Source organism: Mycetomoellerius zeteki, unplaced genomic scaffold (genome assembly GCF_001594055.1).
Source record: "Mycetomoellerius zeteki isolate Tzet28-1 unplaced genomic scaffold, Tzet1.0 scaffold35, whole genome shotgun sequence".
Classification (NCBI taxonomy): domain Eukaryota; kingdom Metazoa; phylum Arthropoda; class Insecta; order Hymenoptera; family Formicidae; genus Mycetomoellerius; species Mycetomoellerius zeteki.
In genome coordinates this window covers 1612783-1627670 of record NW_017257338.1, presented here as the reverse complement: position 1 = coordinate 1627670, position 14888 = coordinate 1612783, and the positions used below count along the sequence as shown (strand labels likewise).

The following is a 14888-nucleotide window of genomic DNA, read 5'->3' as shown; positions in this document are numbered from 1 at the left end:
AGGAAATTTTTTATAAAAACCAGTCTTATTTGTAGAAAATAAACATTAATTGGTCAATTAAACGTCGAATTGACGTCAAATTGATGTTGAATCATCGTATTGATATCAATTCGAACATCAATTCGATGACTCATTTCTCGCTGGATAATATTTACTTTTTAAAAATGAACTTTTTTGAAAAATATTTTCTCTGTACGAATACTTTTTCCACTCACTGTAGATCTATATTTAGAACGTGTTTTATTAGTAAATAAAAGCGCGCTTTTATTTTTTAAATTCTATGGTAGATATGTAATTTAAACCAATATATACTAAATACTCGTGTCATAATCTGGATAATATTTACTTTTTAAAAATAAACTTTTTTTGAAAAATATTTTCTCTGTACAAATACTTTTTTCACTCACTGTAGATCTATATTTAGAACGTATTTTATTAGTAAATAAAAGCGCGCTTTTATTTTTTAAATTCTATGGTAGATATGTAATTTAAACCAATATATACTAAATACTCGTAATCACGTTCTGAATACATCAGCTGTATTACTAGCTATATTTGTAGTTTAATTAATTGTTACATTCTGATAATGTAAAAGACCGCGACACACGTGTCAGATTCTTAGTATTCCATCATCGATCGTTTTATTAGCGCAATCATCCGGGTCAATCAAAAGTCCTTGGCATATGCGTAATCAAGAGACGTTGAATATGCTGCAAGACAATTCCTGATGAAAATAAAACTTAAAGCGTTATATTGGAGTGTAAAAGAAGTGTAAGGAGGGAGTAACGGAAACGTAAACGAAACTCGTAAGAAGCAAAAATTGGAACATGGAACGTAAAGGAAGTGTCAACTAAACGTTAAAGAAGCATAAATCAAGCGTAGATAAATTCTTCGTCAAGCACGAGCAGAGTGTTCGTTGATTGTAAACGAAGCGTCGTTGAGTTCTGAGACGAACGTGAATAAAATTTGATCGAGGTCCTTGATAAGCAAATGATAATATTTTAAAATATATTTCATTTATTCGATCAACATCTAAAAAGAAGTATTGTGCTTTTATCTTAGAATCTAAGAGCTCACTTCAAAAAAATTATTTCATTGCAGAACACAACTGAAAAAATCTTTCAATACTACGTCTTTTGTCCCAGTCTGTGCGGTTTTTTAAATTCGAGAAATTAGTTCTCGTTAAGTCCCTCTGGTGGCGGTGCCGCGTATTACTCAACGACGCTTCGTTTACGTTCGCTGTACAGCTCAATAACGCTCCGTTTTAAAATAAATTTTTTTATTCTGGAAGTACACAAAGCGTATTTGAATGCTATGTATACAATAGATGTCTTTGTTCAACCTATAGATTAAACAAGAATGCCCATTGTTTAGGTCGCGAACTAAGCGCACGGTGTAATCGTAGCCAACGAGCGCAAATATCAAAAATAATGCGAGGAATCAGTAGAAGTCAATGAAAATAAGGAGCGAGTCAGCGAGAGTCGAGCAACGATGATTGTTTGAGAGTGAAATGCTTCGGGCATTTACTTGGGTACAACCCACGACTTTACGCGTGATAAACGACTTCCCCAGGTATTGTGGTTACCAAGGCAACCGCAGCACTGGCTAGCAACCGCACAGTCACTTTTAACGACTTCTAGAGTCGACCCTCCACCATCTACTAGGAAATTATGAACGTCGAGAAAGTCGACGCGATATCTACGAAGGAAAAGGAGGATAATGCACGCGAGTTTGCAGGTCATTCGCATTCGGTCGAGTCGGGTGCTACAGCACGGAGCAGCGTGGAAACGTACCAATGAACTCCACGCGAATAGGTTGTCAGGAACATGAAAGAGTCGTACGTCTATCTCCGTGAGCGTAATCATTCGAACTGTCTCCTGCACGTGTGCGATAGTGTATTCGAATTCGTTTGTCTGCGAGTCTGTGTTAAGTAGACAATTATACATAATGCAACTTCATTCGTCGTTTATTCGTTCAAGCGTTGCCTCTTTAGTGTCAATCGCGTGGACTTCGATCACAAGAGTAGTCTTCGAGGAAATAAAAGAAGAGAAACATACGAGAGTAACGAATTGTTTCAGAATTTAGAAAAACATTGCAATATTAGTGTTAAGAGCTCTTTTTTATTTCAAATAATCGGTTTACAATTAATCAGACCAAGAACCTCTCTTGGGATTTCCGACTTGATCTAATGACCCTTTCCCTTCCTATGTTTATAACATGGTTTTGATCGACCGCAGCCGAGAGAGAAGAGAGATGGAAGGACAGAACGGGTTGACCGCAGATCCACAGCTGATGAGCTGAGAGATCTGCGGCCCGCGGCGTGTTTGTACGCGCGCGGCTTGCGAGTGCGAGTGCGTGGAAGGATAGTGGGGCGCAGTGATGCGCGGAGCGGCCACTCCGCAGCGCTCCCCTTTCAAGAGGAGCACATAAGACGATGGGAGGCAGGCCGACGAAGGTCGAAGCTGCGTCCGGACCGCGAACGCGGCGCGAAGCCTGCTCCTCGGCCGTGATACCGTCCTGTGCCAGGGGGTCCCCAAGAACTGGCCTGTACTGGGAATCGATATTGCTGAGATAACCCGTGGTTACTAGGAATAAGCCTGTACGGCTAATCTAAGCTCTGCGATTTTTTTCTAATTTTTTACTGACTCCGAAATTAAAAATTGATATCACATTCTATAGAAGAAACATTTCTGAACGTAAAAAAATATGTGATATTTTCTAATATTTAAATGAGTGTTATATATCTAATATGTTTTCAATTTCTGCGTAGACATTGACGTGTCTAGTGATCTTTTTTTATAATCCTGATATTTTATGTTCGGAATGAAAGCGTTTTTAAAGTTGACATTTTGTAATTTTAACATGATCAATTTTATGACTAACATCGCATTGTGAATTATGATGTAATTATAATGTAATTATGATGTAATTATTCCTATCGATACGACAGAAAAATCTAAAATAAATAAGTGAAATATTATCCATAAATTTTTTATTCATTGTAGATTTCTAATAAATAAATACTATGCTTCTTATGAAAAAAATGCTACTTTATTAATAAGAATGCACTAATTTTATACATACATTATTTTGTCCAATAATTATACATAAAACAAAAAATCATATATTTAACTAAAATAAAATTAACATATTGTTTTATTAATACAATGTCCTTAAAATATTATTCTTATGATACAATAAATTAGTGTTACATAAGATTAATGTCACATACGATAAAATAATAGAGAGATATGAAACTAGAAAATATATATATCTAAATATTTATTATTATCTAAATTATATACTTATTATCTAATATTATATACTTGTTCATATTTCATTCATAAAATCGCTTGACTTCTTAAGAAGTGGAAAGCGAGCTTCCTCATCAATATAAAACCGATTTTTCACTTATTCAAACTCATTTAAATCATTAAAGTGCGGTGTATACTTTATCTCCTTCTGTTATCAGAATCTGTCCATGGAAATTTATATAACTGTTGTTTGTTGAGCTGAAATTTCAATAACACAATTTTATATAAAGTGATTAATAAAACCAAAAAATATATCGGAATAATTAGTATTATTAGAAACGTATTCGAATCAAAAGCATTATTCAGTTATTACATGGAAATTATTTTATCTAAGTTTTTATTTAAATAGAATAAAGCGAGAAATTGGATTTTTTGTTCAAATTTAAACAAAATTCCTATTTCTATCAAAAAATCTTTCTCCATTTATTCAAATATTTAGGAATTTTAATTATTGATTATTTTAATATAAAATGTAAGCGATAAATTCTCTCAAAGAACTCATAAAATACAAAGGACAAAGGAAATAAAAGAGAAAGAATAATATTTATAAAATTCACCTCCAGTTATTTTCCTTGTTTTCTTCAATTTTTGAATATAGAGTGGTTTGATGAAAATTTACATCTATTATATCTTCTTTAACTATTAATTGTTTCATTCCTCTATCCATTTTATTTTCTTCAGTATTTTCATTGGGCGTAGAATATGCATTTATCTGATGAAATCTATAATCAAACATTTTGTTAAGAGTTTTAGTTTCCAAAGTACGTTATATTGATATTTTAAACAATAAGAATTTTACTCGACCGTGACTTTAATATTTTAGTTGAAAAGTACTAATGATAAATAAATGCTAAATATCTGATCTTTTACATATTTATTGTAATAAAAGTTACATGAAGGACTCAATAAAAGAGGAACAGTAATATCTATAAAATTTACCTCCATTTTCCTTCTTCATTTTCTTCAATTTTTGAATCTGGACCGATTTGATAAATACTTGCATCTGCTATGTCTTCTTTAGTTTCTAATTGTCTTCTTATTACTTTATGTGTTATATTTTCTTTAGTATTTTCATCAATCTTTGACTGTTCATTTATGTTATGGCATTTGCTCAAGTGATTTTTTAAGTATCGTATTGATCTCCAAGATTTCATATAAATGCGATCACAAATATTACAGCTTATCTTATATGATTCTATTTTGACATATTGCCATATCCAGTTATGAATTTTCTTTTCACTTATTATATTATCTAGTAAATGTATCCTTCTCAAATGTCTAGAGAGATTTGAAATATAAATAATTTTATTACAGAGCTTGCAGTATACCTTAAATCTGCTTAAGTATCTATAATATGGATTCGAGTCATGTTTAGTAATTTCTTTTATTGTGTATTTGTGTGCGTTTATTAAATTTGCTATCTTTGGATGTTTCCTTTCCAAATGATGTAATAATTTACACGCCGCAGATACAATACTACCACAAATAATACATTTCGCACATCCTTCAAATTTAATAAAATATTGCCATATCGAGTTCTGTGATCTCGTTTTATACGATGTTTCAATCGTTTTATGATTGTTCGAATGTATTATTAAGCTGATCCAATTTACCATTTGTTTTTTACAAATTTTGCATTGTACCTTAGAATTCTCTAATAAAGTATAATGTTGTATTAAAGATGTGTATAAGCCATCACTCTGTGTTGCCATTATGTCCTCTCAACGTCACAAACTCTCTGTTACTAAATATGATAAGGCTTTTTGAAGAAATGTCGAGAAACATGCCCAAGGAAGGCCGAAAACAGATGCGTGGTGTGCTTTACTAAAATATAAATATTGATATCATACGGTTTAAACTTTGCTTGACAGACAGATTGTATCGCTTATAATTATTCGGTCATTATAACGTTAAGCTCAGAGAAATATTACCTACAGTGAATACAAAATCATACAGAAGATATCTATAAAAAAAATTTTTATTTTTAAAAAATAAAGATAATTAGCAATTTATTAATAAAATAGACTGCATGCTTCTTATTTTACCTAAAAAGATGTATAGTAATTAAATTATATATTATCTTGAAAATAAGCGAAAATGAAAAATTGTATTATTTGGATGCACAAAAAGTATTCGTACAATCGAGAAATTTAGCTTCTATAATTAGAAATACGTACTTTTTTTATTAGAACAGAACGTACTCATGGTATAAAATTGGTAATTAATATTTTTTTTTCTACAAATAAGGATATATATGTTATATACATATATATTTACGTTATTAGTGTTACAATCGTTATAAATAAAAATAACAAATTTTAATGAATAATATATCTATACAAAATAAGAAAATAGATAACAGGCTCAAATAATTAAAATTAAAATAGATAAACAATAAAAGTACTACGAATCAAGCTGGATGTTCATTGCTAACTAATTTAATCTTTAAATAATAATAACACAATCTATATCAATTTATATCTATAATATAAATTTATGTTAATTTAAAAATTTGATAATTCAAGCCCAATTTAGTTCTGATAACTTATATAATACTCTTTTTCAAGACTGGCTCTTGCACTTTTTAAAATGAGATCCCACTCCAAAAAATTTAGAAAGTAGATATACGTGTAACGACAGCTCGCGCGGAGAGGGAGAGGGAGAGAGAGAAAGAGAGAGAGAGGGGGGAAAAAAACGGTATAATTTCGGATCGGCGGGAACCGGCACGTTCCGTCTTAGGATGCTCGCCTGATCCTCGGGGAGCCTCGCGGTGTAGAAACCGGTCAAGGAATGCGTGTAACGCGTGTACATACACGTCACGCCCACTCGTCGTCCCTGTCACGTACGAAGGCTCGACGTTCGCATACGCGCTCCGCTTGCGGTCTACGCGCATGTTGCGCGTATCGCCGACATCGTCGTACCGTATACACATTGGCACGCACGTACATTCGTGGCACGCGGTGTGTCTCGAGTGTATGCGGAGCGACGGTGTAACGTGACGCGCGCGCGGATCGGAGACGTGCACGTGCGTCTCCGCGTGCACCGACACGGAACACGCGGCTGAAGACGATTGTCGGGAGCCGAGCGAGCTGCCAGGAAACTAGCAAGAGCGACAAGACTCGCTCTAGGAAATCTCGCGGTGGGAGAGAATAGTTTGCCTCGGGATTTCTACTTGAGGCGCATCGAGATAAAATAAAAACTTTAGTCCTCTTGATGCACTGTCGTATATTGATTACTTCATAAAATACATTTCGTCAGATACACTCACGTTAGAAGTGAACGCGCTAAATAAAAATAATAAATATAAACATAAAATAACAAATAAACACGTCTAACATTTAAACTGATTTATGCGTCGTTATTCATTCGCGTAATTTCAACAGATATATTGACGGCTCTTCTAATCACAAAGAATTATAAAATCTTCTTCGTTCTTTTTTACGAAAGCGTTAAACATTTAATTAAATGTTTCTAACAACTTTACATTACGATATATCTATTTAAAAAGTCGCGTTACGCAAACAGAATATTTCTAACGGCGATAAAAAAGTGTAAACTTTATTAAATTATTTCCCAAGAAGTATCTTTCTCGTAGCTCCGAAGCTTTGCCCGGCTTGCGTAGCGCCTTTATTGGTACCAGCTTGCAGACCAATGAGTCCCTCGCCAGCCCTTAGCTGCTCCTCCGTGAAGGTCCTCTTGTTCTCCTCCGCTGGTTTCGGACCTAGCCAGGGTCCGCGCCATTCCGGATGCTTATACGTCTGTAAATTAGCACAAAAAGAGTCTACATTTTCTTCTCGATTTATATTATATAATTAAGAAGGTAATACAACCGTAAAGTGCATGCTTATTTTACAAATGTTATCTAAGTACTCCTTCAAATTCACAAAACAAAATACATGAAATTTGACATACATTTATCAAAAAGCCTTTCTTAAAGGAATCTTCAGATTTTGGTGTAAAAGTGTGAATAATGTAAAAAATTTATAAAAGTAACAAGATATCGTTAACTAATTACCGCCCGTCCAATAGCGAAGATGGTGTTCGTCACTTGAGCGATATTTTTACGTTCAATCAGATCGACAGCTTGGAAGAGATCAACATCGGGTACTCCGTATTTTACGCAGGCTTTCTGGAACCTGAGAAGGAAATTAAAATACATCTCTTCAATTAAAATATATATTATACAAATTTTAATGATGAGATAAAAAAATTTGCGTAACTTTACACATTCAATATATTAATCAACTGAATATTTTGAAAAATTAACGTTGAAGAGACATCGTGGAACCTCTTTGACGAGGAATTGTGGGGCTCGTGGAATCACGTCGAAGACGGTAGCAAGTCCGAGGCGAGACAAAGGCGGGGAAGAAACAAAAGAGAAGCACACTACGTCCAACTCCTTTATACGGCTGCTCGCCTGGGCGTCGTCTTGAGCTAGTGACGCGCTTCTATTGTTCGGTCGCTAATTATCGCCGCTTGGTAATTAACGGGTTGTGATATACGCAACCAGCTCAGAGTGCGATAAGGCGGCAACCTTTGTTCTTCGTGCCGCAGAAATGACGTGTCGCGTGTGCCTGTATAACAGGATAGCAGAATTCACCTCCCGTTTCCAATGTCGAAGACGGCGACGCCCCGTCAATTACACCTATCGCTTATCGCCAAGGCATTATTCTCGCAAACGCTCGCGAGACTATTTGCGTATAAAAAATATGAGAATTCGCATAATTTTACTGCAAATCCATTGCAAGTGTGTAAAAAGTGACTTAATGTAGGAGAAGGTGGTGTATCTTTGACCAATTTTGACATTTTTTTCTTTTGCAAGTTGTATTTTGATGTCTAAAAATTAAAAAAAATTCTAAAATATTCTTTGAAGTGTTAACACTAACATATATTTTTTACAGATTTAAATTGTTATCTTTTGTACATCTTTTTGAACATTAAAGAAAAATTGAATTTTGGTAAAAGGTACAATACCCATGTTGTACCTCTGATCAGGGAGTGTTGTACCTTTAACCAATATATAAAATGTGTGTATAAAGATAAGATATATTCAACAAAAGTTTAATTTTATTTATATTTTTATATTTTCAATGTCTTTTTACACCATATATAACTTTATCTATAAAATATATAAAAATAAACCATACAAAAACGCGATTTTCGTTTTTGCACGAAACGATTGAATTTAAAATAGTCCATCGTTCATTTTAAAATCGCGTCTAATGAGCTTAATTTTATTAATATTGGGGGTAAGAAAAGCTAAACTAAATGATTATCCGACATCGTATGGACTCAAAGGTACACTATCAGTTACGTGTACAACGTTTGCTCACTTTCTATTTGTTATTATTTTTATAAATTATAAGTTAAGATTGACAGTATTAAGTTTTAAATAATTTTTTCTGAATATCTTTAACATTTTCGCAAAAGCAATTCCAACATAAGACAGAATACATATACAACATTTTATGAGATTAAAAATGTCTTGAAATTATTTCACTCGAACGCTTGAAAAACAATAAATGATTTTTCATAGAAGTATAATTCTCTTCATTATTATAATTATAATTTATAAAACACCTCTGGTACTTATACTACAAACTACATATTTTTACTTTTACAAATATCCAATAGATTTTTTATAAATTCAAATGGTTAAAGGTACAACCGGTCAAAGGAACACCTGCATGTTTCTCTATTATGTGTATTAGTTCTGCGTAAAAATAATACCCTATATTGCATACAATACAAAAATGAATTTAAATGTGCAGTATAGTGTCATTTTTACATAGAAAACTAGATTAACACACATATATTAAAGTTACTTTTTCTACACTTGGATTTGCAGTGTTGTGTAATTTATTTGTCACTCTCACATACAGTCGCCTTTAATATCTACTTATAATTTTTTATGGAAGATTTAAATTTTTTAATTTATGTATCTCGCACTATCAGAACGAAAGGAATCTATTTGATTGTGAACGTGAAAGACTACACTGAGAAAAAAATATCTTAATTTCAAAGAAATATTTCTTTGCTCATATTTAAACAAATTATTACTTTGGATCAATGAAAATTTCTTTGAAATTAAGAGATTTTTTTACTTAAAAAAATATATTTTAATTTCAAAGAAATTTTCATTGATCCAAAGTAATAAGATATTTTTTCTCGGTTTAGAATATTTTGCCCGATGATAAACATATAAAGACTAATAGTAGTACGAGAAAGCGTCTGACATGTTGGAAATTTAGCATACGCCAAACATATCACATATTCCAGCCTGCTCATCCTGATGTGTTCCTGACGCTCGATGCGTCTTCCGCATATGAGGTACTGAATAACGAAGCGATTTATCGCGCACGATGGGTGTTAAATCAATTCAAGGAACAAGAAACGTGTATCCTTCTTAAATGAGACTTTATTTTTCACAATAAACGACAACATCGCGAAAAAATAGAAAAATCAAAATGTGCTTTTGTAATATGCATTCTTATATGCAGGGACAAGGTTTTCTATTATAAGCAAAGAAAGAGAGTCCGAGGAAGCTTTAAGAGAGCGAAAAGCATAGGATTTTACATAGCGAATTTAAATATACATATATCGAATGATTATATGTATACTTAATTATCCTATATTTTAAAAATATGAAAATTTGTAATATATAAATACAAACATATTATTTATATTTACGTAATATAAGATAGATCGAAATATGTAATCATATATTAATAATTATATATATATCAAAATTAGTAAACAACAAGGACTCCATAAATTTAAAGAAAAAAAATTGTAATAAAAGGCTGTGGGAGTCAACAGTGGCAGTTAACAGTGCGATTAACTTATATTATATTTATTAAAATTAATATATAAATTTTGATGTCGTGATGTCAACAAATTATATATTACTATTAGATAAATAATATAAAAATCGCGAGGTTGCGTACATCTCGTGTGAAATGCATGTCGAAAGAAGAGCGAGAGGAAAAAATAGGAATTTTAAAAATAGACGTTATTATGTCGTTCCCGCAAGGCTGTTTCGCTAGAATCCGTGGCCTTGCATCGACCAAGCGTGGTCCGCAACCTGTTGCGCTCGTCGAGCTCGTCCAGCGTGAGGCAGGTCAGTGCTTACGAGCGGTCCGTTTATCAGAGTTGCATGAGGGGACTTGGCGCTGCGCTGCAGCAGGCGAATCCCTCCTCGCCGTGTGCAGCGGTACATACATGTGCAGATCTTACCGTGCGATCTATCCGCGAAGACGCGACGCACGGTACGTTTCGCGCGTGAGCGGCAACGGTAGTGGCGGTATATAACCACCTTCACCGTGATCATACTGCTCGCGTAGAAAGGGAGTAACGCGGAGTGGCCGCGCTGCGCATCGTTCGCCCCACTACCTCCGGGACGCGCTCTTAAACATTCAAAACGCGCCAAACGTCGAAGAAGCGCGACATGCGCACGGCAATGCGCCCGACGGCGAGAAGCGCGAGACAGTGCAGGACGTGCGCGACGCGATCGAAACGCGTAAATGGAAACGCTTCGTTTGGCGAAGCCGCGATGGTGGGGTTACGGGCCTCCATATTCTCATCTTCGAATTTCATGATGTGGGGCTTTCTTCCCCTCTCCCCTTGGAAGACTAATCAAGTGACTACGTTTAATAGTTGACGGCACGCCTGATCCGGCAACCTCGGGTTTAATAACATCCGTAGTTACGAAACTGACCAATCACAGTCATTCCATTCTTCAGAGGGATAGCTATGATTGATCAGTTTCATAATTATATACTGTGCAATCACTGATCATTAGACCCACTTTTTACGCATGATACTGTGATCTCTCTAGACCGATTTTTCATGTATCAACAAGGCTTTTCAAACTTGTTAATTGATTGCAAGACAGAGAAGTTCTTGGATCTCTCTGTCTTGACTAATCAGTAAACTTGAAAAGACTTGTACGATACAAGAAATATCGGCTTTAGGTGGATTGGAAATTCATAGATTAAGAAGAAGAACGCGCGCATCTCTCCCAAGGAAGGAGATGGTCCAGATAGCCGCGAGTGTCCACGGCCGGAAGAGAGAAGACCGTCACGTTTGCGGGAAATGCATCAGACGCTCGTATCTGACAATCGAAGGGAGCGAATCTCTTTTATCCTGAGTGACAAAAGGGGAGAATGTGGATAAGCGCAATTTTACGAACCACCCGAGGGTGCGCTTCTTTTTGCGTTATCCTAAAATCACCTCCTCACAGGCAAATACTTCATCAGGATTGTAGCAATGTGCTACAAGCGTTCGACTTGGATACTATTTTCGGGTTGCGGTCACGTCGCAGATATACATACATATGTATATTATGCCAAGTTATTGCCTATATCATCGTGAAAACTAGCGATGCAAAAAGCTTGAAAGTAAAAGAACATTTAAATCCCGGGAAGGAAGATGTACACACATTATAGAATTTACAAGACATGGGAAACTGCGATTGCGATGATCATTAAAAATTCCCTTGATAAATTTTTAATGAACATTTGGTCTTCTAATCATCACTTGATTAATTTGCACTGCGCTGATTTTATATGCAAATATAATTCAAAGAATTATTAATATATAAAATAAAACATGATGACGTAAAAATTCATGGCTTTCTGTTTTCCGCGCGTTCTACGTAACGGCTACGCTACGCGTCTACATATATCTATCGGTGTTTTCACTTTCATCGCGCTCCAATGTATAGTCGATGGTCCCGACCTCAGACTTTGTCGGTTCTCGGCTGCCAGGCAAGCAGGACGCACTAGGAGCCGGGGGATCCATCATCGCCGGGGCGTTTCGCGCCCAATCGCTCCGGCTGGTGATATTGCGCGACTCTCGAAACGAGAGAGTCTCGCGAGAGGGTCAACAATCTCTCGACTCGCGACGACGGCCCGAACGGTCGTTGATCGGCGTTGTCGATATTCCGCAGTCGAGAAACTGACGCAAAACACTGTCGATTGCGTAAAGTCGACGGCGGATTAGGGGACCATAAACAAGCAGAAGGCGCGTCACCGAAGCGGGATACACTGCCGCGCCATCCATGAGAAAATTATCTGCGTCGCGACTCGCTGACGCGGAATATCTTTTGTTATATTGAAAAAAAATTACTAAATCTTGAGGGGATTCTAAAGCCGTCTGTATTACCGACTAAATCGTAATTTTTGTATAACAAATACTTTTTTTCTCTTTCACAAATTCGAAAATCCTTTTCCAGGATTAAAGTATACGCATTAATACGTGTTTGTGAGGTGAAGTTTATACCGAAAACGACAAAAAATTTCGGAATTAAAAAATCTTAAGAAAAATTTTTTATCGTTCTCGGCATAAACTCCACCTCACAAACACGTATTAATGTGTATACTTTAATCCTGGAAAAGGATTTTCGAATCTGTGAAAGAGAAAAAAGTATTTGTTATACAAAAATTATGATTTAGTCGGTAATACAGACGACTTTAGGATCCCCTTAATGCATATTTCTTTGAATAGTACAAACATTTACTGAGAATAAATAAATTTATATAATAAATATTTATTCAATAAAAATGATAGTTAAATCAAATTTATAGTATGAAATAAATATGCATTAAGTAAATATTTACTTCGAACTATTCAAACAAAATTATTAAAATTTACTTTTTTTTATATAGTAAAAAAAGTAAATATCGAAAAAATCTTACGAAGTATTATTAAAGTCTAATAAATACCAATAAAGAAATTAATAATTAGAAATACGAGTAAATTAATTTGACAAGTGTGAGGTTGAGTATTTCTCTCTGTTAAATGCAGCTCATTAGGGTAAAGTCGCCTATTATGGGATAGGTTCTCTCTCTCTCTCTCTCCTAATATGAGATAGCGGGGTTTCTGCTGAACTAACAAGCGCATGTGTTTGGTTCTATCATGAACTTTTTACTCTTAATGTGAAACCTATTTAGTAAAAAATTTATTATTAGATTATCCATGTCGTTGCAAAAAAAGATTTGTGAAATTGAATGTTGTCAAATTTTATTGAGGTTATAGTCTTTAAATCTTGTTTTATTATATAAAAATAAATATTGGGTAATAAAATTTGCATGCAGTGATAGAGTAAAATCGTATTCATAAGACACGTGATATAACGATTTATTTAACTGTAAAGATTAAATTTGACGTAAAAGTAGAAATTCAGGTTATAAATTAAATAAATTACAAGCCTTTAAAAAAAAGGTATCTCATAATAAAGGCGACTTTACCCTATTGACAAGAAATTTACAGCAAAACTGATACTAGTTTAGCCAATCTTAAACTCAAATCAACGTTAGTTATTCAGAAAATATTTAGTGGATGTACATCTTATTTTGTTGTTATTATTACATTACAGTGTTGTTCACCTACTCTTTAAGTCATTTCTGATATTTTCTTGATCATATTTACTGTTCTTCAAATTCATAACGTGATACTCACTGATTAAGATTATCCATCATCTTGTAATCTCCACCGGATGTATTGATCTTCGAGATCAGGCCGGGCTGCAATTTATTCATGAGCATACAGAGAAGAACACCATCCCTCAGAGCATCTTCGTAACTCATGCCTATAAGAAGCATGTTATATTTTATCGTTTAGAATAAGTAGATATTGTCTTTACAACTAAAGAAAAATATATTGGCAACAATGTAAAGTCTACAATTTAAATACAATAAAAATTATTAGATATTCATTTCGGAAAATTGTTTTATCAAATTTACCATGAATAATTAAATAAGTGATCTGGAAACATAATAGCGTCTCGGCGCTGCTTGTATAGAGTGCTTTATTAAAAAAAAAATTTTTGTCTGAACTAGAAAAATATAATTGTTATATCTATTTGCATGAAGTCCAAGTAACTGCTTAATGTAGTTGAATTACTATTTCACTACCAATTAATAGTGCATACAATTTGTTACCGTGACTATATTTTTATAACATTCAGCACTACTTTAGTTTCTATTACTTTGTAAAACTAGTTACAGGTGCTTCAATTGCAAAAGTTGCCAAATTTATAGTTGCCAGAACTATTTAGTTTTCTTTTAGTGTAAGAAATTTTTATTTTCATTTACGAGAAATATAGAGAAGAGAGAGCGACGTAAAATTATTAAAATATTCTTAAAATTTATTTACGTTATGTAATTTTCAATTTCTTGTTGTTGGAAAAAAAATAGGAGAAAATCTGAATATTTTCTCATTATAATCTGAATATTTCTCATTGGATCGTTTTAATTTTATATTTGTGCGCAGTATAGTGCATGTAGGCAATCGAGAGAATAAATTGGATGCCGAAAATGGTTCATTTCTCTGCAAAGTTAAGTAACATTTGTGTTTTTCAACATATAGTATAAGAAATTTTATTAATTCCTTATAAATTCGTTGTATTGTTTAAATTAAAAAGTGATATAAATATAAATATTTGAATATAGGTGGGAATTGATAAAAAATGGCGGACCAATCAAAAGTAGCTGTTTTAATATCGCGGCTCTGATTAGAGGGTCTCTACTTCGGGAGTAGCGCTGTCCTTCAAAATGGATTGAACAATTATCT

At 34.0% G+C, this 14888-nt stretch overlaps 1 protein-coding gene and 1 pseudogene across 1 annotated transcript in view; both read right to left on the bottom strand.

Moving 5' to 3' along the window:
* Nucleotides 1-618: 618 nt before the first annotated feature.
* LOC108725440 (uncharacterized) lies at nucleotides 619-1742 on the bottom strand (annotated as a pseudogene).
* Nucleotides 1743-6519: 4777 nt separating this feature from the next.
* Nucleotides 6520-14888, bottom strand: part of LOC108725562 (muscle-specific protein 20) — a 41834-nt gene continuing 33465 nt past the window's right edge. Inside the window, exons 3-5 of the mRNA XM_018452656.1 lie at nucleotides 13776-13905; nucleotides 7330-7450; nucleotides 6520-7072 (exon numbers count right to left, since the gene is read on the bottom strand). Coding sequence (XP_018308158.1) covers nucleotides 6881-7072; nucleotides 7330-7450; nucleotides 13776-13905 — 443 coding nt within the window. The 3' untranslated portion in view covers nucleotides 6520-6880. The remainder of the gene's footprint in view (nucleotides 7073-7329; nucleotides 7451-13775; nucleotides 13906-14888) is intronic.